Raw genomic sequence first — 27,816 nt, 5'->3', positions numbered from 1 at the left:
TCTTATGCAGAGCCAATCTGGGGAAGCAGATAAGAACCCACAGTATATATTTTTCTATAATAGTGCCTCTGAGGTACTTCGTATACCTAAAACGTCCTTCCTTACAATTCTCAAACTACTGTACCTGTCCTCTGGCAGTCTGTGTTGATTGTTTGTAAGCAGATTGTCATGTTCGAATGAAATACTATGATTCAGAGCACCACTTAAGATACCTTAGTTCAGAATGTAGAACATGGCACAGATTGTGTCAGAACGTGGGTAGTTGTACTGTAAATGTATTGGATTTTAGCGTTGGTGGCTGATTTTCACTCAGGGCCCACCACCACAGGAGTAGGCCTCCCACACAGCGCTGCTTCTGAGTGGCTGAGTCATAGCTGTGACAGCAAGGCTGGAAGTGGTGCCAGAGCTGCTGCTGGCCTGGCTGGCTCCCTCCCACCAGCCTCCCAGCAGCCTCCCGCCTCTCACCAATACTGGAGGTGAGTGAAAGAGTGTTGGGTAAATGGGTTCTGGCAATTTCAACATAACACAACATTGTGTGTGTGTGTGTGTGTGTGTGTGTGTGTGTGTGTGTGTGTGTGTGTGTGTGTGTGTGTGTGTGTGTGTGTGTGTGTGTGTGTGTGTGTGTGTGTGTGTGTGTGTCGCCTCTCACCAATACTGGAGGTGAGTGAAAGAGTGTTGGGTAAATGGGTTCTGGCAATTTCAACATAACACAACATTGTGTGTGTGTGTGTGTGTGTGTGTGTGTGTGTGTGTGTGTGTGTGTGTGTGTGTGTGTGTGTGTGTGTGTGTGTGTGTGTGTGTGTGTGTGTGTGTGTGTGTGTGTGTGTGTGTGTGTGTGTGTGTGTGCGTGCGTGCGTGCGTGCGTGCGTGCGTGCGTGCGTGCGTGTGTGTGTGAGAGAGAGAGAGCGTTTGCATGTGTGTAGTTTTTGAATATCTTTTGGGAGAAATCAGTCTGTAAAAATGGGGATTCTTTGTATATTTCAGGGTTTCCCAAACTCGGTCTTCGGACCCCAAGGGGTGGGGCCCTTGCACTACACAGCTGATTCAAATAATCAACTAATCATCAAACTTTGATAATTTAAATTAGCTGTGTAGCGTTAGGGCAAAAACCAAAATGTGAGGTTCCAAGGACCGAATTTAGAAAACGCTGGTATATTTAGTTGAACAAATGTGTGTATTCACCCCATTTCATGTAAATGGTAATTCTATCATCACATCCTCGTGCAAAGACTAGCCAATGGGCACAGACGTCAATTCAACATATAATCCACATTGGTTCAATGTAATTCAATGTAACGTTGATTTAACCAATGTGTGCCCAGTGGGTATTGATTATATTTGACAACTCTGATACTGAATCGACTTGGTCATAGCACTGACCATCCTTCCCTTTCCATTATGCATTAGAATATATCCCTGGACAAAGGCCCAGATAGATTCTGAATCAACCCCATGTTGTTCTTAAATTGGAGGAAAGGGATATCATATCCAGTCATTTTCTAAGGCAAATAAAGCGTAATCATATGTCAGCACTTTGGTCAAACATGCTGCCAGTCCAGGATTCAAAGTCTGACCCTGTGGATTAAGGGTCAGTGAAAAGCATTGAAAACATCCATGGCTTGTCATAGATTTTTGAGAATGCATACAACAGCTTTATCCACTATGTCAGCCTCATTATACTCTATATGTGTTTCATTTAATGTAATCCACTAGTATGAAAGTGTTTTGGATTATAACATCCAAATGCTGTTTGATTTGAAATGTGTTTCATGGTAATACCTCCTGAGACTGCTGATCAATCTATATGTACAGTACATGTTACAACTACCTTCAGAAAGTATTCACATCCCTAGACATTTTACACGTTTTGTTGTGTTACAGCCCGCATTTTAAATAGATTACATTTAGATGTTGTGTCACTGGCCTACACACACAATACCCCATAATGTCAAGGTAAAAATCCTGAAATGAAATGTCTGGAGTCAATAAGTATTCAACCCCTTTATTATGGAAGCCTAAATAAGTTCAGGAATAAAAATGTTCTTAACAACTCACATAATAAATTGCAATACTAGTGTTTAACATGAGTTTTGAATGACTACCTCATCGCTGTACCCCACACATACAATTATCAGTTGAGCAGTGAATTTCAAACACTGATTCAACCACAGAGACCAGGGAGGTTTTCCAATGCCTCGCAAAGAAGGGCACCTATTGGGAGATTTTTAAAAAGGCAGACATTGAATATGGCTTTGAACATGGTGAAGTTATTAATTACACTTTGGATGGGGTATCAATACACCCAGTCACTACAAAGATACAGTTGTTCTTCCTAACTCAGTTGCTGGAGAGGAAGGAAACCGGTCAGGGATTTCTCTATGAGACCAATAGTGAAACAGTTACAAAATGTAATGGCTGTGATAGGAGAAAACTGAGGATGGATCAACAACATTGTTGATAATAAATTAGCTAACATTTCTAAAAACATGCTTTCACTTTGTTATTATGTGTAGACAGGTGAGAAAAAACAATTTAATCCATTTTGAATTCAGGCTGTAACACAATAAAATGTGTATGAATACTTTCTGAAGGCACTATATCCACATTTTTCTATGAACATAAAATTGTAAGGCTTAGAGAACTCCCTGAAATGAAAGAACCTGTGGAGATGTCTTTAAAGTCATTAAGAATGATGTATAGGCTATGTGTACCACTACTCTGAGAGTCTAATGAGCAGATTGAGCTCCTTTTCCATTCTAATTTCTACTCAATTGTGGAAAGTAGTGATCTAAGCACACTCAGGTTCTCATACAGTACATGAAAAACAACTTCCTGTGCTCTCTCTGAGTCTATTTCTCACCACTGAGAGACCTGTTGATAATACGTATGTATGCCCAATGACTCAGACAGGGAGTTCTCTAAGCCTGCCTGTGAAAGAGGAGCATTGATTGAACAAGGACATGTTTGTAGGACAGTGGGAGTGATTGAGTGAATCAAGCTGGAAGCCAGAGGCATTGGTCAGACTTGGAGATGTGTAGGAGTGCTGTGGGAGTGATCGATTGAATCAAGCTGGAAGCCAGAGGCATTGTTCAGACTAGGAGATGTTAAGGATCGCTGTGGTGTGTAGGTGGTACGGGGGAGTGAAGAACCCAGAAAAATGACATGACCAAAGCTTTGCAGCATCACATGACGAGGCTGGCATTAGAGGGCATGTCTGTATGACAGCTGGTTTGGACTACCTGATGGGTACACAAATATGACTGTAACGTGTGCACTGGGAGTCAGGAAGCAAGTTCAGGGAGTGAGTCTTTCCAGATGTGCAATCAATGAGATGGGGTACTACATTCCCCATAATTCCTTTTGCACAGCTATCCACCAATTCATATATTTGCTATCCACTGACCAAGATGAAGAGCTCAGAGGGGATGTGTCACAGCAGGAGAGAAGTGTGAAGACGTGAACAATTCAAAACCATGGTGCTAAGTACAAACCTTCGTCCCCTGAATAAAAGACAAGTAAAATGAAATCCACTTTATCGCTTGAGCATCTTGAGGATGTTGGATACCATTGGTCTGAGAATCATGAGATGGAGTCAGTCGGCAGTAATGAGTCCTTTGAAAATGAGCCTGACCAGGATGTAGGTCTACATGTGGCGACAGGTTTGGTGGTAGAGATTTCTAATGTTTGCCCTGAGAATCCTACGAGAGATGAAAAAGTGGATCTATCCAACACATACAGTGCATTTGGAAAGTATTCAGATCCCTTCCCCTTTTCCAGATTTTGTTACGTTACATCCTTATTCTAAAATTGATACAATCATGTTTTACCCCTGTCTGGGATTTATTTTGAATCCAAGACACACTTAACCAGCATGGCTACCACAGCATTCTGCAGTGATACGCCATCCCATCTGGTTTGCGCTTATTGGGACTATCATTTGTTTTTCAACAGGACAATGACCCAAAACACATCTCCAGGCTGTTTAAGGGTTATTTGATCAAGAAGGAGAGTGATGGAGTGATGCATCAGATGACCTGGCCTCCACAATCACCTGGCCTCAACCCAATTGAGATGGTTTGGGATGAGTTGGACCGCAGAGTGAAGGAAAAGCTGCCAACAAGTGCTCGGCATATATGGAAACTCCTTCAAGACTGTTGAAAAGCATTCCTCATGATGCTGGTTGAGAGAATGCCAAAAGTGTGCAAAGCTGTCATCAAGTCAAAGGTTGGCTACTTTGAAGAATCTAAAATATACTTTGATTTGTTTAACACTTTTTTGTTACTACAAGATTCCATATGTGTTATTTCATAGTTTGGATGTCTTCACTATTATTCTACAATGTAGAAAATAGTAAAAAATAATGAGTAGGTGTGTCCAAACTTTTGACTGGTACTGTATGTCCCTCTTTGTGGCACTTGACCATATGACTGGCAGTTGTCCCGGTGCAACACAACTAGAGCCTGTAGGACTTGTTTTGTTGATAGCTATGTCAAAAAAACAGAGCAGTGCTTTATTATAGCCATGGTGATTAACTGAACTGCACGGATGGAGTGGACATCACAGAAGATAGGTGTGGTAGTTGCAGCAGCAGAGAAATATTTGGGTCTGAGAGATTTTAGTGCAGAAGATCTACAGGGAGTTTTGAGAGAAGGCTGTTCCATTCTCCCAGGCTGATGGCCTGGTGTAGGATCGTTTAGGGCCAAAGTAGTGGGATGGGTGGTGGGTTTTGGGGATAGACATTTGCAGGGTTAGATGGTTGTGCAATTTATAATGTTCCCCTTTCCTTTTTTTGTGATAAATGTGCAATATGCACTCCGACCTCCGATAGGCAGCAATACTCAACACATTTCTGGTCTGCCAGAAACTCAGACGAAGAAGAAGGTGTTTCGAGGAGGGCGGGATGTGTGCTCGGTATGTTGTTGTTTGATGGTTGCGATGAGCAGCGCAATGTGATGGAGACAACAGTGTGAATGCTTTCCGAACAAACACAGTGGGATATCCCGATGTTTCAGCAGCCTTGCTGGGAATGGTGCAACTTTTCACTACGCAAGCGAACGAGTACGTTACATAATTATGTGAATATCCCTAAATTTAGCAACTGTAGATGGAAATTGGACCTGCAAGCGAGGTTCTGATTTTTCGTATCACACGCAAACTTATCTGAAAATCACTCGCGCTGTCTTTCTACTGTGGTTGAGTTTGAAATGGTGTGGCGTGGGACCTACCCAGACTATCCTCTGACTTTCCATGATTGAAGTGTTTGATATTTTCATACCAGTCGTAAGCCTTTGGTCATTGTTGTAATTCCGAGAGAAATTATGATATTGCTTTCGACTGCAGTTTGCAACAAACACGGATAAGGAGACCAGAAAAAAGTGTCGTATCAGCAGTGTCGACTTTCTTTGGTGAGCTGTCCAGAGGGCTGTCAAAACTGTAGGGTTTCTGTGATGGTATGCGGTTCGGGATGTTGCCCGTAATGCTGGGGGATGAAAACGGGTGTTGGCTCACAGGAAACGACAGAACACTCAGAAGTTTGCCCACGAGCTAACGTTAGCCTAGCTAACTAGATCTAGTTACTTGGCTGTATTTTATTTTTGTTAGCTGCGTGATTTCAGGTAACATTACCTAACTAGCGTTAGCTAGTTAACGTTTGTTTATTTGGTCATGGTAGGTAGGTAGGTAGGTAGGTAGTTAGCTAGTTCAGTTAGCTAGCTAGGGCCAATACTTATTAGCTAAGAATATTTGATTAAACCTTTAGTTGCAAACGTGCTAGTTAGTGAAAAGTTTCAAGCATATGAGAAGCTGTCACTGGTAACTAACTAACGTTACGTAGCTAGTTAGTTATGTAGCCTAGTAAGATGGATGGCCAAGTAGGTCTGGATGTCATGCTGGAAACGTTTGTGAGCTCGTCATTTAGCTATATACACTCACCATAGCCCGTAAACGAATAAAACCATAGCTAGCTGATAGAACATGAACTCTAAAATGGTAGCAAGCTAACCCTATACTAGCTCCTTTAAACATCATCTGCAAAACATTGAATGTGATCCTATAATCAGACAGATCCCAGATCTGTTTATATTGTTTTGCCAACAACTATTAATTGTCTGTCTGGCATGATAACATAGGAGTTGACTGTATACTCCACACACAGATCTGGGACCAGGCTATAATCAGACAACTATTTTTCCAGTAGATTAACACCACAGTTCTGTTGCTTTCATTTCAGCGGTGCTCCTGGCCCAGGACTGCTTCAACTGTGGAGGGGATCTCACTAAGTGACCATTGATGCAGCAACTCGGGGTGGCTGAGCCTATGCGAGAGTGCGAATACAGCCAGATCAGCACTCGCAGCTCAACCCCGATGGAAACTCCATACAAGAAGAGGACCCCCAAAAAGAGGAAGTGGCAAGCCTTCCCGGGGCGGAATAAATTTTACTGCAATGGGAGGATCATGATGGCCAGACAGACAGGGGTCTTCTACCTCACCCTCGTCCTCATTCTCATCACAAGTGGACTCTTCTTCACTTTTGAGTAAGTAGCTAAAGGTTTTCCCCTATGATTTTGCCATCATTTGGCCCACATTGCCTATGAACAGGGCATTGGGGCTGTAGCTAACAAAGAGCCAGAGTTTTTTGCCCAACCTGTCACTGTTGATTAGCCAGTGGTAGCCTGTATGTGGATGAGACAGGCTCCCTCACTCACTCTTCCTCAAGGTGCTCTTTCACCTTGAGCTGTTACATTGAGCAGCATCTCATCTAGGAGTTGGCAGAGTTGTATAAAGCCTTGCAATTCTGTTAGCTCAGCTTTAATGTTTAGTCTCAGACCTTTTTCTGGAAGTCTCTCAGCAATCAATATGGTGTAGATAATATAGAAGACTTGTCTTAACTCTCATGCATCATTCTTACTGACAGGGACAGCCCACTTGATGTGCTTTGTCTCCTGAGTTACTCATCATGGTAACACCTGTCTGGTTTCCTTTGAAAAGGTGTGGCTGTTCTAGTTTCTGTCATCACAGGGTCTGTGTTTGAATGAATCTATCATACGATACATGTCCATTCATGTAGACTGAATAAACCTGAGGAGGTCATCCTTCCTCCAAATAAATGAATTTCAGTTTAGTTAAAATATTTGTTATAGACAACCTCTCTCTCTCGTTGTTACTGATCACACTTACCAGCTAAGAGATGCTAAACAACTGAGGTTTCTGATGTAGGCGTGCATCTTTCTGTCTCGACCATTTGCTTTTTTTTTCTCTCTCTCGCTTTCTTCATTACTTCCTCTCTTGTTCTAGATTTCCCCTGCCTAGACTGGTTTACCCTCTTCTTCTAAAATGTCTCCAGTTGTCAGACGAGCTCATGTTGTTTATTACTATATTTAATGTGGTGAAATGTGGAGCCTGTAAAACTTGAGCAGCAGGCTGTTATACCTACAGACACCACTTCTCCTCTCACACTGTCTGTCCCTGGTTTTATAACAGTGCCTGCTGCCTGGTTTATCTCAGCAGCACGACAACCTGTGTCCCTCTCATCCATTTTCAGGAGGTTGTAAATTGGCCCTCAGTGACTGCCAGGTCCCATGGAGTACAAAGGGGAGAGCATATATTTAGACACTGAGTGCTATTAGCATGAGGGATGTCTCCTCAGCGCTGTTCTGGACCAGTCAGTCAATCTTTTCCCTGCTTGTCCTGACTAATCACTCATTGTGGTCCAGGAGCCAGACAGTGCTTAGCACAAGAGGCTGCTGAGGGGAGGACGGCTCATAGTAATGGCTGGAATGGAGTAACTGGAATGGTATCAGACACATGGAAACCATGTTTGAGTTCAATATCATTCATGTATTCCGTTCCAGCCATTAATATGAGCCCGTCCACCACAACTAAGGTGCCACCCAACCTCCTGTGGTGCTTAGGAAGATACGTCTGTTTCTAACTCCTACCTTGGATGTTGTTGCTCAATCAGACCGGCAGCTTTTCTCACTGTGGTCCGTATGCATGATCAAGCCCTGGGTGTATTCTGTACAGCGCATTCGTAAAGTATTCAGACCCCTTGACCTTTTCCACATTTTGTTACGTTTACAGCCTTATTCTAAAATGGATTAAATATATATATTTTTTGTCCTCATCAATCCATACACAATGCCCCATAATGACAAAGCAAAAACAGGTTTTTAGGAATGTTTGCACATTTCACATTTACATAAGTATTCAGACCCTTTACTCAGTACTTTGTTGAAGAACCTTTCAGCTATTACAGCCTAGAGTCTTCTTGGGTATGACGCATGGCACACCTGTATTTGGGGAGTTTCTCCCATTCTTCTCTGCAGATCATCTCAAGCTCTGTCAGGTTGGATGGGGAGTGTCGCTGCACAGCTATTTTCAGTTCTCTCCAGAGATGTTTGATTGGGTTTAAGTCCGGGCTCTGGCTGGGCCATTCAAAGAGATCCAGAGAATTGTCCCGAAGCCACTCCTGCGTTGTCTTGGCTGTGTTGCTTAGGGCCGTTGTCCTGTTGGAAGGTGAACCTTTGCCCCAGTCTGAGGTCTTGAGCGCTCTGGAGCAGGTTTTCATCAAGGATCTCTCTGTTCTTTGCGCTGTTTGTCTTTCCCTCAATCCTGACTAGTCTCAGTCCCTGCTGCTGAAAAACATCCCCACAGCATGATGCTGCCACCATCATGCTTCACCGTAGGGATGGTGCCAGGTTTCCTACAGATGTGACGCTTGGCATTCAGGCCAGAAGCGTTCAATCATGGTTTCATCAGACCAGAGAATATTGTTTCTCATGGTCTGAGAGTCTTTCTTTCAGCTGCCTTTTGGCAAACTCTAAGCGGGCTGTCATATGCCTTTTACTGTGGAGTGGCTTCCGTCTAGCCACTCTACCATGAAGGCCTGATTGGTGGAGTGCAACCAGATATAGTTGTCCTTCTGGAAGTTTCTCCCATCTCCACAGAACTCTGGAACTCTGTCAGAGTGACCATCAGGTTCTTGGTCACCTCCCTGACCAAGGCCTTTCTCCCCTGATAGCTCAGTTTGGCCGGGCGGCCAGCTCTAGGAAGAGTATTGGTGGTTCCAAACTTCTTCCATTTAAGAATGATGGAGGCCACTGTTCTTGGATCTTAAATGCTGCAGACATGTTCTGGTACCCTTCCCCAGATCTGTGCCTCGACACAATCCTGTCTTGGAGCTCTATGGACAATTCCTTCAACCTCATGGCTTGGTTTTTGCTCTGATATGCACTGTCAACTGTGGGGCCTTATATAGACAGGTGTGTGTCTTTCCAAATTATGTCCAATCAATTGATTTTACCACAGGTGGACTTCAATCAAGTTGTAGAAACATCTCAAGGATGATCAATGGAAACAGGATGCACCTGAGCTCAATTTTGAGTCTCATAGCGAAGGGTCTGAATATTTATGTAATTAAGGTATCTCTTATTTTTTATCAATTTGCAAAAATGTCCAAACCTGTTTTTGCTTTGTTGTCATTATGGGGTATTGTGTGTAGATTGAGGAAAAACATTTATTTAATGAATTGTAGAATAAGGCTGTAATGTAACAATGTGTAAAAAGGGATGGGGTCTGAATACTTTCTGAATGCACTGTCATATCAATGTTTTTTGTTTTTGCTACATGTAGCCAACTTGTCATGGTCTTCTAAACAACTTTTCTGTGTGTTGTAATTTCTGCAATCCTGACCTGCTGCCAGTTCCATTGCATTAGAAGCCCTCTGCTTTATGTGAGAGACATTGACCTCTTGTCTTCCACCAACCTTTCAGTGAGGCTTGGCAATGTAAACTCACCTCAATGCTGTCACTGTCAGAGCTGCTGTCATAACCCAAGAAAAATCCTGGTTGATAGCTTTAATCACAAAAAAAAAAACAGTGCAACCAACCCGATAGCCTACGAGTTATATTCTGGTCAGTGGAGTGCTGTCTGGATATACAGTACCGGTCAAAAGTTTGGACACATCTACTCATTAAAGGGTATTTCTTTATTTTTTACTATTTTCTACATTGCAGAATAATAGTGAGGACATCACAACTTTGAAATCACACATGGAATCATGTAGTAACCAAAAAAGTGTTGAACAAATCAAAGTATATTTTAGATTCTTCAAAGTAGCCAACCTTTTTGCATTGATGACAGTTTTGCACACTCTTGGCATTCTCTCAACCTTCTTCACCTGGAATGCTTTTCCAATAGTATTGAAGGAGTTCCCATATATACTGAGTACTTGTTGGCAGTTGTTCCTTCACTCTGCGGTCCAACTCATCCCAAACCATCTCAATTGGGTTGAGGTCGGGTGATTGTGGAGGCCAGGTCATCTGATGCAGCACTCCATCACTCTCCTTGGTCAAATAGCCCTTACACAGCCTGGAGGTGTGTTGGGTCGTTGTCCTGTTGAAAAACAAATGATAGTCTCACTAAGCCCAAACCAGATGGGATGGCGTATCGCTGTGTTAGCCATGCTGGTTAAGTATGCCTTGAATTCTAAATAAATCGCTGACATTGTCACCAGCAAAGCACTCCCACACCACCTCTGCCATGCTTCACGGTGGGAACCACACATGCAGGGATCATCTGTTCACCTACTTTTCTTCTCACAAAGACGCATCAGTTGGAACCAAAAATCTCATTAGACCAAAGGACAGATTTCCAGCGGTCTAATGTCTGTTGCTTGTATTTCTTGGCCCAAGCAAATATCTTCTTATTGGTGTCATTTTAGTAGTGGTTTCTTTGCAGTAATTCGACCATGAAGGCCTGATTCATGCAGTCTCCTCTGAACAGTTGATGTTGAGATCTCTGTGGAGGCAAAAGAAATGCACACCTGTTTAGGCGAGGTGCTGGCTAGCGGAGTAGAACACTTAATAAAGAGAAGGCCACACACTGCAGGAGCTCCGATGCAATCATTTAATATCCAATGTTTTGACAGACACGCTGTCTTCATCAGGGTATAATGACAAACACTGCGGGTAACTAGTTTATATAGTGTGAAAGGACACAAACGGGTGTCTGTAATCATGGCCGGATGTGGCCTGACATCATTGGTTAACTCTTCCTTTTTTACTTGAACTCTGTGAAGCATTTATTTGGGCTGCAATTTCTGAGGCTTACAACTCTAATGAACATATCCTCTGCAGCAGAGGTAACTCTGGGTCTTCCTTTCCTGTGGCAGCCCTCATGAGAGCCAGTTTCATCGTAGCGCTTGATGGTTTTTGTGACTGCACTTGAAGAAACTTTTAAAATTCTTGAAATGTTTCTGGATTGACTGACATTCATGTCTTAAAGCAATGATGGACTGTCGTTTTCTCTTTGCTTATTTGAGCTGTTGTCCCCATAATATGGACTTGGTCTTTTACCAAATAGGGCTATCTTCTGTATATCACCCCTGCCTTGTCACAACACAACTGATTGGCTCAAACGCATTAAAAAGGAAATACATTTCACAAATGAACTTTTAACAAGGCACACCAGTTAATTTAAATTCATTCCAGGTGACTACCTAATGAAGCTGGTTGAGAGAATGCCAAGAGTGTGCAAAGCTGTCATCAAGGCAAAGGGTGGCTACTTTGAAGAATCTCAAATATAATATATTTTGATTTGTTTTAACACATTTGGTTACTACATGATTCCATATGTGTTATTACATAGTGTTGATGTCTTTACTATTATTCTACAATGTAGAAAATAGTAAAAAGGAAAAACCTTGAATGAGTAGGTGTGCCCAAACTTTTGACTGGTGTGTGTGTATACTGAAAAAAAATGTAAACGCAACAATTTTAAAGATTTTACTGACTTACGGTTCTTATATGGAAATCGGTCAATTTAAATAAATTCATTAGGCCCTAATCTATGGATTTCACATGACTGGGAATACAGATATGCATCTGTTGGTCACAGATGCATACATTTTATTTTATTTTAATGGGCCTCAGGATCTTGTCGCAGAATCTCTGTATATTCAAATTGCTATCGATTTAAAATGTAATTGTTGTCTGAGCTTACGCCTGCCAATGCATAACCCCACCACCACCATCGGGCACTTTGTTCATAATATTGACATAAGCAAACCGATCGCACACACCACGCCATACATGTGGTCTGCGGTTGGGAAGATGGTTGGACGTTCTGCAATTTTTTTTACAACAATGGATGCGGATTATGGTAGAGAAACTAACATTTCATTCTCTGGCAACAGCTCTGGTGGACATTCCTGAAGTCACCATGCCACTTGCACGCTCCTTCAACTTGAGACATCTGTGGCATTATGTTGTGTGACACAACTGTACATTTTAGTGGCTTTTATTGGCCCCAGCACAAAGTGCACCTGTGTAATGATCACGCTGTTTCAACATCTCCTTGATATGTCATACCTGTGAGGTGGATGGATTATCTTCGCAAAGGAAAAGTGCTCACCAAGAGGGATGTAAACAAATTTGTGCGCATAATTTGAGAGGAATAATATTTTTGTGCGTATGGAACATTTCTGGGATCTTTAATTTCAGCTCATGAAACATGGGACCAACACTTTACATGTTGCGTTCATATTTTTGTTCAGTATACTGTAGATACAAGCGGCAGAGCCTGGTCCCCACACAAGGACCACCATCCACACACCTGGAGGATACCAGCTGCTTCCTGGTGATAGACACCCCTCAATGCTTAATTTCCTGCCTGCCTGTGTACCCAGTGGAACCACATCCCCCTCTCTGTGTCGCCTGCTGCCTCTGTTTGTTATGACTGCAGGTTTCAGTTCACAGGAACTCTGGAGGATAACAGAGCTCCTATACAGAGAGCGCCGTACTGTTGTCTCCAGGCCATCGGAGTCCTCCTGACTGTCCTCTGTTCAGCTGAGAGGAACCAGCTATCTATCAGACAGTGTGCTAGTCAGTCCAGTCCTCTGCTGTCCTCTAAAGCTAGATTTGCAGTGCATTTTCTACCTTTCACCCTCTGCCAGTCCCAGCTGAGCCCAAGGCATTATGGTAAACGTCTAGCCTAATCCCTATTGATGCCTGCCTGGCTGTCAATGTCTCCTTCATAAACACTGTATCAAGATGGTGTGTTGTCCCTAACAGGACTTCTTTAATGATCAGAGCTAGACAGAAGGGTAATAACCAGGAATTCCTCTTCTTGCCCAACAGCAGGGACTTGACTGTCAGTCATTGGCCTTGAACTCTGATGAGAGGTCCTGGTGAGATCAGCCATTGTTCCTCTGCTTTCTCCAGACTTCCTTTCAGTTGGTCTCATGTGGAGAGCCGGGGAGAGAAAGCAGAGATGTACTTATGAAGCAGTAAAGCCAGAGCGGGAGACGGATACAGGGCAGCAGGAAAAGCAGATATCTTCCTCATCCCTCTTTATTGTCCCATCTCAGAGAGATGCTCAGCTATGTATATATGGTGAGCTCTCTTAGTGAATGCCAGACTGAGCTGTTTATTATTCTGTTGTGTTACTCTCTCCCAGACGCCCATGTGTCCTGTTGTTGCAACTTGTACATGTCAACCTTATCCCCTTGTTTTATCCAGATAAAGGTTTTCAGTAGTACTTTTGAGCAACTATAGTTCATGTTCTTTAAAGTACTATAGGCCTAGTTCCACCGCATTTTCTGTTGTGCAAGGAGATGGTCTGAACTCAGGTCTTTGTCTATGATATTTGTGTATTCTACACTGAATGTATGCTTAGTTATTAAAGGGCAGCAAGGCCGTAGCACTGCACAAATGAGTTGGAGCTGTGTGCCTGTGTTGTTGGTGGTGGCTCGAAGCTGGGTTTGTTAAGCCGTCTTTTGAACTAAGAAATGTGGACAAAAGAAAAAGGTGCTGCAAGTTTCGATGCAGATTGTGTCAGGAGGTGTAGCAAATCAGCAGAGACGGCAGGCGATATTCAGTGACTGGAGAACACGAGGAACATTGCTCTCTGTCTGCGTAGTTTATGCTGCTCAGACAGGTATGGTTGCTATTAGAAAGGATGCTTTGTTTCTCTCTGTGGATCGTGCAAGACACGTGACGCAGTTCCCCCTTTGTTTGTTTTCCACATTGTTCTCCAGAATAAAATCGACATCTTGGTCTAACATATTATCTACCACATTTGGCGTGCAAGCCTCTGTATATAGGGATGAATGTTTAATTGAATGGGGATTTTTGAACGTTGACTCATTTAGGGTGAGTGGGTGGTAGTGGAGCGAGTAGTGCTTTTTGAGGTCTGTTCAATTTATTAAAAAAAAATTGTTTTCAATTATTTTGGTTGAATGCTGTAACACAGAATAAAATAATTAATTAAAGTCCCATGATTGTAGTGACTGCTAGGGCTGGGGGTTATGGCCAAAATATCATATCACAGTATTAATAAAGATTTCTGACGGTATTTTATGTTTTTCAATAATAACAGTTCTAAATTTACTTTGAGTAGTCGTAACTCTAGGGTGGCAACACATACACTAATCAAAAATATAAACGCAACATGTAAAGTGTTGGTCCAATATTTCACGAGCTGAAATAAAAATTCAAAATTTTTCCATAAGCACCAAAAATGTATTTCTCTAAAATTGTATGCACAAATTTCTTTACATCCCTGTCCAACCGGCCTCACAACCGCAGACCACGTGTAAACACGCCAACCCAGGACCTCCATCTGGCTTCTTCACCTGTAGGATCGTCTGAGGATTATTTCTGTCTGTACTAAAACCTTTTTGTGGGAAAACACATTCTGATTGGGTGGGCCTGACTGCCAAGTGGGTGGGCATATGCCCATCCATGGCTGCACCCCTGCACGGTCATGTGAAATCCATAGATTTAGGGCCTTATGAATTTATTTCAATTGACTGCTTTCCTTATGTAATGTAACTCAGTAAAATCTTTGAAATTGTTTCATATTTTGTCTATTTTTGTTCAGTATACATTCTCAGTGATTTAAAAGGGTCTTTATATATTGACTGTTTTATACTGTTCAACTAAACTTGAAGCAAAAATAATTTTCAGGATGAATAATTTCTGTATTTCGTGCACTCATTTGAGATAATTTCCACAGTGCCATAGTTTTAACCAAATGCGATTTTAGTAAAACACTTGGGTCAACTGTTGGAGTCAAGGAAATATAATTATTATTCTAATTGTATAATTAGAATATAATAGTGTGCACTTTGAATACAGTGTTTGACAACGAATGAAAATGCCAGGGAGGAGTTATTGTGAATGGGTAGGAACTAAAGTGTTGATAAGCGTGTTTCATAGGGGAAACACTTATCAACACTTTTTTTAGCTACTACATGTAGCTAACATATTCATGCTTTGCATATTCCTCTTTGATTTAGACTACTGTTGCACAAACAACATGCTGATTTAGGTCTACACAATCACTGGTATTAGGCTCTATAGCTAGTTATGTTTGCTCTGACTCAGTAACTGCATTAGCTAACTAGTGATTAGCATTAGTTGCTAACATGATTTAGCCCCAACTTGCTAAGAAAAGACTATCAGTTTTCAGATGTAAGAAACACAAACTAATAGTGTAATTATAGAACACTAGTGGATTTATATTAAGAAGCAAAGTGAAAACCGCATCATCAACATTGTTTCATGTGCTGCATTGACCATGCAGACTAAACGCAAGTGTCTCGTGGTTGAGTAAGTACAAATGAAGAGGGAGAGAGAGACCCCTGTTTCTAGAGGGTAAAGTAAAAACCGAAACCCGGCCATGCATCAACACCGGTAAAATAGTAGTAATAATAGTAGTAGTAATAGTAGTAAAATAAAGTATTTTATTTATTTTACCATTTATTTAACTAGGCAAGTCAGTTAAGAACAAATTCTTATTTTCAATGACGGCCTAGGAACAGTGGGTTAACTGCCTTGTTCAGGGGCAGAACGACAGATTTTTACCTTGTCGGCTCGGGGATTCGATCTTGCAACCTTTCAGTTACTAGTCCAACGCTCTAACCACTAGGCTACCTGCTGCCGTATACTGGCCAGCCCTAGTGATTGCCCATTACTGCTTATCACTTATTGACAATAAAAATTATACTGAACTAAAATATAAACACAACATGTAAAGTGTTGGTCCCATGTTTCATGAGCTGAAATAAAAGATCCCAGAAATGTTCCATACGCACAAAAAGCTTGTTTCTCTCAAATTTTGTGCACAAATTTGTTTACATCCCTGTTGTTGAGCATTTATCCTTTGCCAAGATAATCCATCCACCTGACAGATGTGGCCTATCAAGAAGCTGATTAAGCAGCATAATTATTACACAGATGCACCTTGTACTGGGGACAAAAGACCACTCAAAATGTGCAGTTTTGTCATACAGCATAATGCCACAGATGTTTTGAGGGAGCGTGTAATTGGCATACTGACTGCAGGAATGTCCACCACAGCTGTTGCTAGAGAATATAATGTTCATTTTTCTCACGTAAGCCGCCTCCAACGTCATTTCAGAGATTTTGGCTGTACGTCCATCCGGTTTCACAACCACAGACCACGTGTAACCATACCAGCCCAGGACCTCCACATCCGGCTTCTTCAGCTGTGGGATCGTCTTGATTTCCTTCTATGAACTGTAACTCATTATAATTGTTGCATGTTGCGTTTTTATATTTTTGTTCAGTATAAATGTAGGGGAAATGTTTAACCAGGTGTGTTATGGAGAGGGTGTGCAGCGTGGCTTTTATGTGGGTGTTGGAAAGCAGGATCTCGTTGTCCACTCACACACCCCTAAGCTCTCCTTTCCATAGTCTAATCCATCTCTGCATCCTGGCTCCTAACGGCTGCAGCTCTCTACTGGCTTGGCTGTGTCTGAGGAGTGAATATACATGGAGGGGAGGGGGGAACATTCGCAGAGTGTGTGCCTCAGTGCCTGCCTCGTTGACTGGCCTTCATAAACCTCTTTTTAAAGCATGTGATTAGGATTGACTAAAAGCTCAGCAGTTTTCAAATAGTGAGTAAGCTTTGCTGTTAAGTAGGGGAGGCAACGAGAAAGAGATTTTGCCATCAGCACTAAGTTCTTTGAGTCTCCTGATAGAGGAGAGTGGAACAGAAACATTGCCTTGAGGAAAGGAGAGTTAAGGACAACTAAATACTCTTCATCATAGCTCCCTCTTGATGAGACTTTTTCAATGTCAGGCAGTGCCACTACAAATGTGGCTTTAAGTTGCCATCCACAAATAAGGGCCTTATCTGCTTGTACCACTTTTACAACTTCCATTACAGTCTGAGCTCAGAGCTGTACATAACATGTAGGTCTAGATAATTTTTCAGTCCCCATCATTGCAGGGCATTAGAAACCAACGCAAATAACGTCTACATGATCACACCACCAGTGGAGCTGCTGATCAAAACGCTACTCTCCACCCCCACATCCACATTAATGCCAGGGCATGCTCATTTGTTTTCTCATCATGCTGAAGTGCTCTGTCATTATGGATATGATCCCGTAGAGCAGCTGTTGCAGCTATGTAACCCTGTGGTGAGTCATCATACTCTCTCATTTGCATGGCTTGCCTGTGACTGAGCAGGTAGCAGTCATGTAGCTATGACGAGATGGCATGTTAACTCAGTGGGGTATGGAATAGGATTCGACTTTCATTTGATATAGCCTTTCAATTATTGAGTGACAAAGTTTTCTGCATTTCTGTGATATAGCTCTTGTTCAAAGCTAAAACTGTGAACTTCTCATTTTCAGAGACTGTTTGCAGATAGGTGTAGTCAAATTGAACACCCCAGGCAAAGCATTAGTAGCAAATTAGTGTAACTGCCTCCTTCAAAGAATACAGCAGGTCAGAATTCCCCCAGAAAAGAATGTTGGAAATTGTATTTTTTAAATGACAGTATTACATAGGATACATCCTCTTTGTGTATCTGTATTAGTTCAGTGCTCAGGGAGAAGGTCATATGGTTTAGGGGACTATGCAAAGGCAGAACTCCTGTAACCGTTAAGTCAGTCATCGGGGGCAGCTTAATGATGATGAATTGTGGAAAAAGTTCGGCTGAACCTCTGAAGGCAGCAGCTTGGAGCAGAACAGCCACACTTGCATTTCACACACGCTTTCCTGAGTATAAAGCACACGCTTTTCTGAGACTAAGACCTTGTTGAAAGCTTTTCTGAAGAAGGGGGTTTGTTCTAGGCCTACATGGAGTCAGCAAGAAACCACACCTGCCATTTTGAACAACATACACAATAACCTGCCTTTCACTACATCCCCAACCACAGAAGAGTTCAAATTGCTTTTCTTTACTGTACATTTCATAAGCTGAACTTTTTATTGACACACTTACCTGCATTGCATAACTGGTCATTGAACCAGGATGAAAGGAGGTAGAATACTAACATAAAATCTGTTAAAGATCGTCCAGTCACATCTGTGTGTTTACCAAACATTTCCCTTTTTTGGACATGACCTTGCTTCTCGCAGGTCACTCCTTGTCACGCACTTTACTTTCCTGTTTCCGTCTCTTTCCTGCAGATGGCGAGAGGCTAACTCTGTCAGCTAGACTTAGTCCAACCAGGCAGAAATCAAGTTGTGTTCCTTCTCATCCCAACTCCCCCAGGCTGTCACTGACCCTCTGCTCCCCAATATGTGTCACACAGCCTTCTCATTCTACCCATGTCCATTCACTTGGGTGGGGGTAATTGAGTGCATTGCATATGTTGGCGGTTTATACTAACACATTTGGAAGGATTTTCACACACACACACACACACACACACACACACACACACACACACACACACACTTCTGCTCTGCAAAGCTTTGATTGTTGCTCTGCTGGTAGCACATCATGCTACCAGAGGACATGACGACTAATTCATAACAGCTTTCACTGTGCTTGACAGAAATAATTTCTTCCAGGGTAGGTTCATGCCCTGCCCTTGTGTAGATGCAATTAAGTGCAATGAGAATGCAATTAAACATAATGCTGACAAAGCTCTGAATCCATAGGCTATAGATTAAAAAGTAATGAATACTCTTTGCTAAAGGCCACTAAAGCTGCTGTTTTAATGGTCTACGCGCAGAGAAATTAATGGACCTTTCAGCAATGTTTTTTATCAACTTGCTTAATGGCTAACTAGCCTGCTTAATCATTTTCATTCTGTCCTGCAAATGCAGCATTAGATAAAGCACGTATCTTTCACATAGCAGCTTCTTCTCTTGCACAACATCGTCTGCCTTCAGCTCTCACAAAACAAACCCATCTAGAAGCATCAACTTCTCATGCAAGCAGTTATACATAGCTTCCCACTTATGCCCATTTTGTCCCCCCCAGGCTGTTTGTAGTAGATCAGAGGGTATTGATTGTCTCTAAAGCCTTTTACAGCCTAGTACTCTAGTTCTGGGGGTTCTAATGACTTGAAACATTGGCACTAGGCAACTGTGAAAGAGCATTGCCACATCTCACAACAAGCTGCTGGGAAGATTTTATTATAATCTATTTAGCAAAAGAGACCTGGACAAAATAGTAGCACACACAATTTCAAACATTTACAACATAAAACACAAAGCACTCCAGTTTTAAAACCTCAGTTTACACACATTGAACAGGCATATTAGTTTATGGAGGAGTGGTTCAACACCTGTATGTATTGTCCCATCAAGTGAAATGGGTTGTTTTACAGGGTCCGCCATAGTACGGCTTAGTAAAATCGAACAAAAATAATTTGAGACGATTTCCTGTACTTTAAGTCCTTTTTGTAGCTCGTTCCAAGTAGAGGGGGACAGAGTACTGGAAAAAAATGTTTTTACCAAGCTCGGGCCTTACGCCGTATGTCCACCAGATGCGCATGAGATTTGCCGAATGTTGTTTTTGCCAGATGTCTAGTCCGCATTTTCCATACTTGACACACATGTGCTTCGCAAGCCTGCAGAATGGTTTACAGCATGGAGAAGGTAATTTTGCTACCGGCGCCTCCATGCTAAAAATGCTGCAGGGAGACACATTGCCAATACGATTGGATTACCTGGTCAGTTGAATGGGAAATGATTAGCTGGAAAGTGGGAGCTAGGTGCTGTTCATTTTTTTGGATAAGCTATACAGGAAAGTGGTTAGCTTTGTCGTTAGCTTGACTGTTTATGAACTTCTGCTTGTACCAACGCACGGTAAAGCAATGCATGAGTTGAAAATATTGAATGCATGCAGTACTCAGAACGCACCAAAGTCTAGTGCGGCATCCCCAACATAGCGTTGCAGACTGCTCCATTGACAATGAAAGACTTCCGTCGGACCGCGAAGAGTTTGACGCATCTGGTGGACATGCAGTCCTGTGAGCGTAGGCGATAATTGTCAGTAGCCTGCTGGACAATCTAGGTACTCTGGTAAAATGGGAGCCTTCCATTAAGATCTGTGAGAAGTGGTAAATAATGTATAGGGGACGCGATGACCGTAACCTGTGTCTGGTTATTGTTGCGATTAATCTTCTCTGCTGGAGCCAAAATGAGTGGGAAGATCTTCAGGCACCTCAGAGATAAAAAAATATTGTGTGAGATGCCCCCGGTGATGATGAACTTACTCTCCTGAGTCTTGCTTTTGAACCCGGATCAACAGGACATGGATCTGACACTTCTGACTCACGTTCAGAGTATTTCCAAGAGACTGTTCAAACAGAATCCTGATTGACTGTTAATTTGCTTCCTCTTCCTGTTTCAGAATGGTATTGCTTCCTACTGAAAACAGCACAGATTAATTTTAAATGTCCCTAGACTGTAGTGTAGGTTGTAGGAGGGGAAATGGGCTTTGCTCAGATTCAAGCATCTATAGTGTTTTGTTGGCCTTTGACCTCTTAGCTCAAAACGTGAAGCTCAAATCACTGTGTTCAATTTGTTAGTTTTAGTAATGAGAAAGTTCATACATTTTTGTCCTTTGATTCATTACCCAACTATTTGTTTAAATTGCAGAGCTGTGGTGTGTTCCTATAGTCTCATCTGTGTTTATGTGGTGATGACAGTGAGTTAACTGGAATATTGAGTGGCGATGTAGTGTTAGGCATACCATTAGCCTAGACAAGGAGTTTTGAACTGTCTATCTAGGCCATAGGCTGATCTGAAGCAGTGTTGGTGTTTTTGACTGATGGGCTGATGTCACTTCTGTAGAACTTCAGTGCTTCAACATGATGGCACCACATGTGGAGGTTCCTCTAGTGAAATGCAGGAAACAGTCTGCTTGTGGTAAACATACAATGGAGTCAAGATGTCACACATGGAATGTAAAATGCATGTTTATGTCTGAGAGACGCAATTTAAACTTTTTTAAAAATTGAAAGTGATGGCAAGCTCCGAAACTCAAACAAACTCCCCATATGGTACGCAGCACTGCATAATCCTAACCCACAACATCCTCCATGGATTTGTACAGTGCTTTAATTCTGGATAGCCTTTTTTGGTTGTCATCCTCATGCATTGAAAAGAGAGAGGCCTCCATAACAATTAGGCCAAACCTCCAGATTGAGCATTGGTTCGCCTCACCAGCTAGCAGCACTTGCAGTGGGCTCTGAGGGAAGAGAGCGGTGCGATCAGAGAAAGAGCTGGAGAACGTGCAAGCTGAGAGGGCTCTGTGGGTGTAATTTTTCTGGTGGTACGTTGTTCATTTGAGACGAATCGTTTCGGGGATGGAATATTTCACTACTGATAAAGTAGGTCAGTGCTATAATACCCAATGGATAAACTCAGAGGGGGGGGAGACGGCAGTTTGACCCTTAACCTCTAACGAGTCACAAACCCGGATCCGGGACCCCCCCATCAAAAAAGCTGACTAGCCTAGCCTAGCCTAAAGCCACAGGGATATCATATAATAAAATGTTCATGAAATCACAAGTCCAAGACACCAAATGAAAGATACACATCTTGTGAATCCAGCCATCATTTCTGATTTTTAAAATGTTTTACAGGGAAGACACAATATGTAAATCTATTAGCTAACCACGTTAGCAAAAGACACCACTTTTTTTACACCACCCTTTTCTTACTGCATCAGTAGCTATCACAAATTCGACCAAATAAAGATATAAATAGCCACTAACCAAGAAACACTTTCATCAGATGACAGTCTGATAACATATGCTATACAATAAATATGTTTTGTTAGAAAAATGTGCATATTTCAGGTATACATCATAGTTTACCATTGCAGCCACCATCACAACTCTCACCAAAGCAACTAGAATAACTACAGAGACCATCGTGTATTAACTAATTACTCATCATAAAACATTTCTTAAAAATACACAGCGTACAGCAAATGAAAGACACAGATCTTGTGAATCCAGCCAATATTTCAGATTTTCTAAGTGTTTTACAGCGAAAACACAATATAGCGTTATATTAGCTTAGCACAATAGCAAACATCACAACAGCATTGATTCAAGCCAAAATAGTGATAACGTATAAACCACCAAAATATATTAATTTTTTCACTAACCTTCTCATAATTCTTCAGATGACGGTCCTATAACATCATATTACACAATGCATATAGAGTTTGTTCGAAAATGTGCATATTTAGCGGCACAAATCGTGGTTATACAATGAGAAAAGTAGCAAAGCTGCCCAGAAAATGTCAGGAGAAATCTTTGGAGAGGCACCTATTCTAATCAATAAATAATCATAAACTTGACTAAAAAATACAGGTTGGACAGCAATTGAAAGACAAATTAGTTCTTAATGCAATCACTGGGTTACATTTTTTTAATTAACGTTACTTCAAAATACAGCGTGCGATAAAGCGAGGCTGCACTGCAATTAATGGCGGCTTATGCATTTGACATTTTTCAACAGAACAACGAATTATCAGCATAAATAGTTCTTACTTTTTGATGAACTCTCATCAGAATCTTGGGAAAGGTGTCCTTTGTCCAAAATAATCATTGCTAGGTTGTATAACGTCCTCTTCAACGTTGCAATTAGCAGTAAACATTAGCATGAAAGAGAGAGATACCCAACCCTCTAGAACGCCAGGAAATGAAATACCCGAAAATCGCAATATACTGACAAACTGATATAATTCGGTTTAAAATAACAAGATTATGATGTCTTTAAAGCCTATATCGAATAAAAACACAGCTGTAAATTTCTAAGATCTATAACCAATGGTTCTTGTACAATATGCCAAGGTCCTCAGTGCGTCAGAGCGAAGAGGGAAAAGAACAGACACGTCTTTGCCAAGTGATTTATAACCTTTGAGATCTACGTAGAGACTCCATTTCAAGTCTCCCTATTCGCTAACATCAAGGGGAAGGTGTATGCAGTGCATCTCAACCAATAGAAGACAGGCAGATTTATACACAGGTCTCAGAGCAGCTAGCAAAATTTGGCATTCTCACATACACATACGAAAGTCCAGTTCTGTTTCACTCACAGATATAATTCAAACGGTTTTCTATCCAATAGTAATGATAATATGCATATTGTACGAGCAAGAATTGAGTACGAGGCAGTTTAATTTGGGAACGTCATTATTACAAAGTGCTAACAGCACCCCCTATTGACAAGAAGTTAAGCCGAGAGAGGGGGAAAACCAGTTGTAAAACAAGGAAAAAGAGCTGCTGTGGCAGGGCAGGGGAAATTGACGAGACATAGCTGAGACTTGGTGCACCATGCTTGGAGGGAGATGTGGTACATCGTACCCCGGAATCTGACTCCAGGTAACAACCCGTCCAAAGAGTGTCAGAAGACACCGGGTCTGACCCCGCTGCAGTTTGCTATCAGATCTCCTGAAACCTGATTTTAATGATGCCTGAAATCACTGTTTTATTTGCTTTTCTGAGGTCTCTTAAGAACTTGGAAGGGTGGGCAAAGGATTTAGTGACACTGCCTTGAGCTACTCTGGGCAATGAGATTGGGGTTTAGACTGAACTCTTTATGTTATTTTGGGTGACGGGGTGGCCTAGCTATGCTGTAACTGCAGTCCCGGATAGGGCTGTTGCAGTGACTGTATTACCGCCACAGTCATGACTGCAGCAAAATTCCACATGACCGTTGAGTCACGGTTATCTCCTGTTATGTAGTCTAGACATGTGCTGGTAGTGCCCAACTCGCAAACTACCATCAGGTCCTAATGGCCTGGTACTCAGGGTTCTATTGTCTCTCCATCAGGTCCTAATGGCCTGGTACTCAGGGTTCTATTGTCCCTCCATCAGGTCCTAATGGCCTGGTACTCAGGGTTCTATTGTCCCTCCATCAGGTCCTAATTGCCTGGTACTCAGGGTTCTATTGTCCCTCCATCAGGTTCTAATGGCTTGGTACTCAGGGTTCTATTGTCCCTCCATCAGGTCCTAATGGCCTGGTACTCAGGGTTCTATTGTCCCTCCATCAGGTCCTAATGGCCTGGTACTCAGGGTTCTATTGTCCCTCCATCAGGTCCTAATGGCCTGGTACTCAGGGTTATATTGTCCCTCTAACCACTCTAACATCAATGCAAATGAAATCGAAAATCACATCAAACACTGGTCATCAAAACAGTATCATGCTTTTAAAACTCACCTCTCTGTCATGATCAATTTGAAGAAAGAAGTTCAACAGCAGGTTGAAACTGAGTGGAAAACATGGTTGTGTAGATTGTTTGAAATCCATATACATATTTGAGCTTATGCATACGCTTATAAGCCCAAGCCCCCCCACCCAATTTTTTTATTTTATTAAAATGATTGCCGTTATAAAATACATAGCCTTTCACTTATTACGCATGGCAGCAAAACATAAACCAAAACTGATTTAAGATGTCTTTGGTACATAATTGATCTAACCTATACTCCAAAAGTAAATCGTTTTTAGTCATCGCCTTTGTGTGTACTGTATTATTATGCATACTGGATGGACAAAATGTCTATCCACGAGTCTGGGAGAGAACTTAGAGCCCTAGGCGATGCAGTTGGTTCATTGATTATGCAGGGCGATATTGAATAGGATAGTAATAGGGATGTTAAATATTTTCATAATTAATTGGGTGACATAACTTTAGCTATACAGAACATCTCACCACCATCTGTTTCCATCTCCTCCTCGCTCTCTTTTATTCCTTTCTCCAGCATGCAGAGGGGCTGTCGACAGTTTAGTGAAATGTATGTTTCGTTGCGAGAAAAAAAAAGATTACTATTGATGTTCCAGAACAGATTTCAAATTCCCAAATTAAGCACTGGGTAGCTGCAGGAACAAGGTTGGAGAGCCCATGGCATACAGAGTTGGCCGGAATATCACCTGTCGCGCAGCGAAAGCATGCTCCTCAAACAGTGGTTTATGCCTGGAGTGAAATAAGTGTTTTTATATTAATTTGTCAGCTTGTTCATATTAGGCACATGGTCTGCTATAAAACCGAAGGAGACAGGCATTTTTTTTTAAATGGACCTGTGAGAAAGCACAGCCTCCATTTGCTATTCGAGGGCATACAGATTAGAGGTCGACCGATTTTAATCGGCATGGGTGATTTAATTAGGGCTGATTTCAAGTTTTCATAACAATCGGTAATTGTCCTTTTTGGATGTCGATTATGGCCGATTACATTGCAATCCACGAGGAGACTGCGTGGCAGGCTAACCACCTGTTACGCGAGTGCAGCATCAAAATGACCTTGTGGCTGCAAGGAGCCAAGGTGTAAGTTGCTAGCTAGCATAAAACTTATCTTTTATAAAAAGCAATTAATCTTCACAATTACTAGTTAACTACACATGATTGAAGATATTACTTGGTTAACTAGCTTGTCCTGCGTTGCATATAATCAATGCGGTGCCTGTTAATTTACCATCGAATCACAGCCTACTTCAACTTCGCCAAACGGGTGATGATTTAACAAAAGCACATTTGTGGAAAAAAGCACAATCGTTGCACCAATGTACCTAACCATGAACATCAATGCCTTTCTTAAAATCAATACACAGAAGTATATTTTTTTTTAAACCTACATATTTAGTTAAAATGAATGCATGTTAGGAGGCAATATTAACTAGGGAAATTATCACTTGCGTTCTGTGCAAGCAGAGTCAGGGCATATGCAGCAGTTTGGGCTGCCTGGCTCGTTGCCAACTTTGTGAAGACCATTTATTCCTAACAAAGATCGTAATTTAATTTGCCAGAATTTTACATAATTATGACATAACATTGAAGGTTGTGCAATGTAACAGCAATATTTAGACTTGGGGTTGCCACCCGTTCGATAAAATACAGAATGGTTCTGTATTTAACTGAAAGAATAAACGTTTTGTTTTCAAAATGATAGTTTCCGGATTTTACCATATTAATGACCAAAGGCTCATATTTCTGTGTGTTTATTATAATTAATAACTGTAGAAAATAGTCAAATAAAGAAAAACCCTTGAATGAGTAGGCGTTCTAAAACTTTTGACCGGTCGTGTATATACTTCTTACTATAAAATAATGGTATGGGACTTATAAGTAAATCTTGTCTGCTAAATGAACAAGCCTACAGGCTATGGCATGGTACATAACCAGATAACATACAGTAGGCCTACTCGTATTCTATTCTTCTGAAATACATTTTCTTTATATCATAATGTTTCTTTAGACCTGATGAAAATAAATACATTTATTTTGATGGTGTATATTCAATTGACGTATTCGTTTTTTAAAATATAGATGTTGCAAAGGTGCACATCAGAGTCTTGTATGCATGGAGGCCTGGAGATAATTAACAAATACGTGTAGTAACGGTCAATTACCGTGAGACCAGTCTTTTCCATGACAATACCCGTCTGACAAAATTTTATGACCCTAGTCCCGGACTGAGTCATCTTATGCTTGGTAGAGAATGCCAACATGGACTAACCTTCTGGGTCACCATAGTTGCAAATACTATGCTATTCCACCATAGATGTGTTCTAATTGGATACATGCTGGTGAGGGGATGGACGTTCTCTACACCATGCAAACCATAACAAGACTGAAATGTCAAGACCGGCATTGTCTGCAAATGGCAGTGCACTGTCTCTTTATGACTTCAGCATGTGTATGAAGGCTCCATTCTCCATTTGACAATAAAAGTCCATATGCTTCATTCAGTCAGCATATATAGTATTCTGCCATGGACTGTCAATTCATAAATAACAGTGCTGTAAAATAGTCATTCAAGTTGTATAATAGGTCACACAAGTGGTTACATGAACATGTCAGAGGACTTATCACAACTGCATGCACTAGGGTTTCTACTAGATAGCACAACCACAAAGTAAAAAATGTTAATTTAAGGGAACGGTTAGGCGTAAGGTTATCAGTGTGGTTACAGTTAAGAGTTTAATCACATTTTTAAGAATATCAATTGTATAAATAGGCAGGGTTTATAACTTTGTGGTTTATGGAAACTAGTGACGACAATGTACTAGGCTACATACACGACTAGTGAGTGTTCTTCTTGACCCGATCTCTCAGCCGGAATGAGCTCTTAGGCCAGGTCCCCTAGAGACAACTTGTCTACACTGCCGTCGTTCAACCCAGTGGGACATCTACTGTGTCAGCCCACCCACACCTGTCGAGTCCTGCACGGAGTCCTGCACGGAGTCCTGCACGGAGTCCTGCACGGAGTCCTGCACGGAGTCCTGCACGGAGTCCTGCACGGAGTCCTGCACGGAGTCCTGCACGGAGTCCTGCACGGAGTCCTGCACGGAGTCCTGCACGGAGTCCTGCACGGTTCAGTTTTTTGAAGCCGCACCCACCCCTGTAACATAAATTCTGAGCCTCACCCGACATCAGGATAGATTTTTCTTCGCAACCCGACCCACCCACATAGAATTGTTCCGAGATCCCATCCGTGACCTGACAAATAACATACGTTTATGTAATTGTTTTTATGACTCCAGAGTAGTACAGTCGTGGCCAAAAGTTTGGAGAATGACACATA

At 41.8% G+C, this 27,816-nt stretch overlaps 1 protein-coding gene across 5 annotated transcripts in view; it reads left to right on the top strand.

Moving 5' to 3' along the window:
• The first annotated feature begins 4,825 nt into the window (after positions 1 to 4,825).
• LOC129811523 (palmitoyltransferase ZDHHC14-like) overlaps positions 4,826 to 27,816 on the top strand; it is a 96,936-nt gene continuing 73,945 nt past the window's right edge. For 2 of the 5 annotated variants that reach the window (XM_055862904.1, XM_055862900.1), the window contains exons 1-2: positions 4,918 to 5,058; positions 6,230 to 6,533. In XM_055862904.1, coding sequence (XP_055718879.1) covers positions 6,289 to 6,533 — 245 coding nt within the window. In that variant the 5' untranslated portion in view covers positions 4,918 to 5,058; positions 6,230 to 6,288. The other 3 variants (XM_055862902.1, XM_055862901.1, XM_055862903.1) reach the window with 3 other exon arrangements.

This window comes from Salvelinus fontinalis, chromosome 15 (assembly GCF_029448725.1).
Source record: "Salvelinus fontinalis isolate EN_2023a chromosome 15, ASM2944872v1, whole genome shotgun sequence".
NCBI classification, from domain to species: Eukaryota; Metazoa; Chordata; class Actinopteri; order Salmoniformes; family Salmonidae; genus Salvelinus; species Salvelinus fontinalis.
The sequence above is the reverse complement of the archived record's forward strand: the minus strand, read 5'-3'. Positions and strand labels throughout refer to the sequence as shown.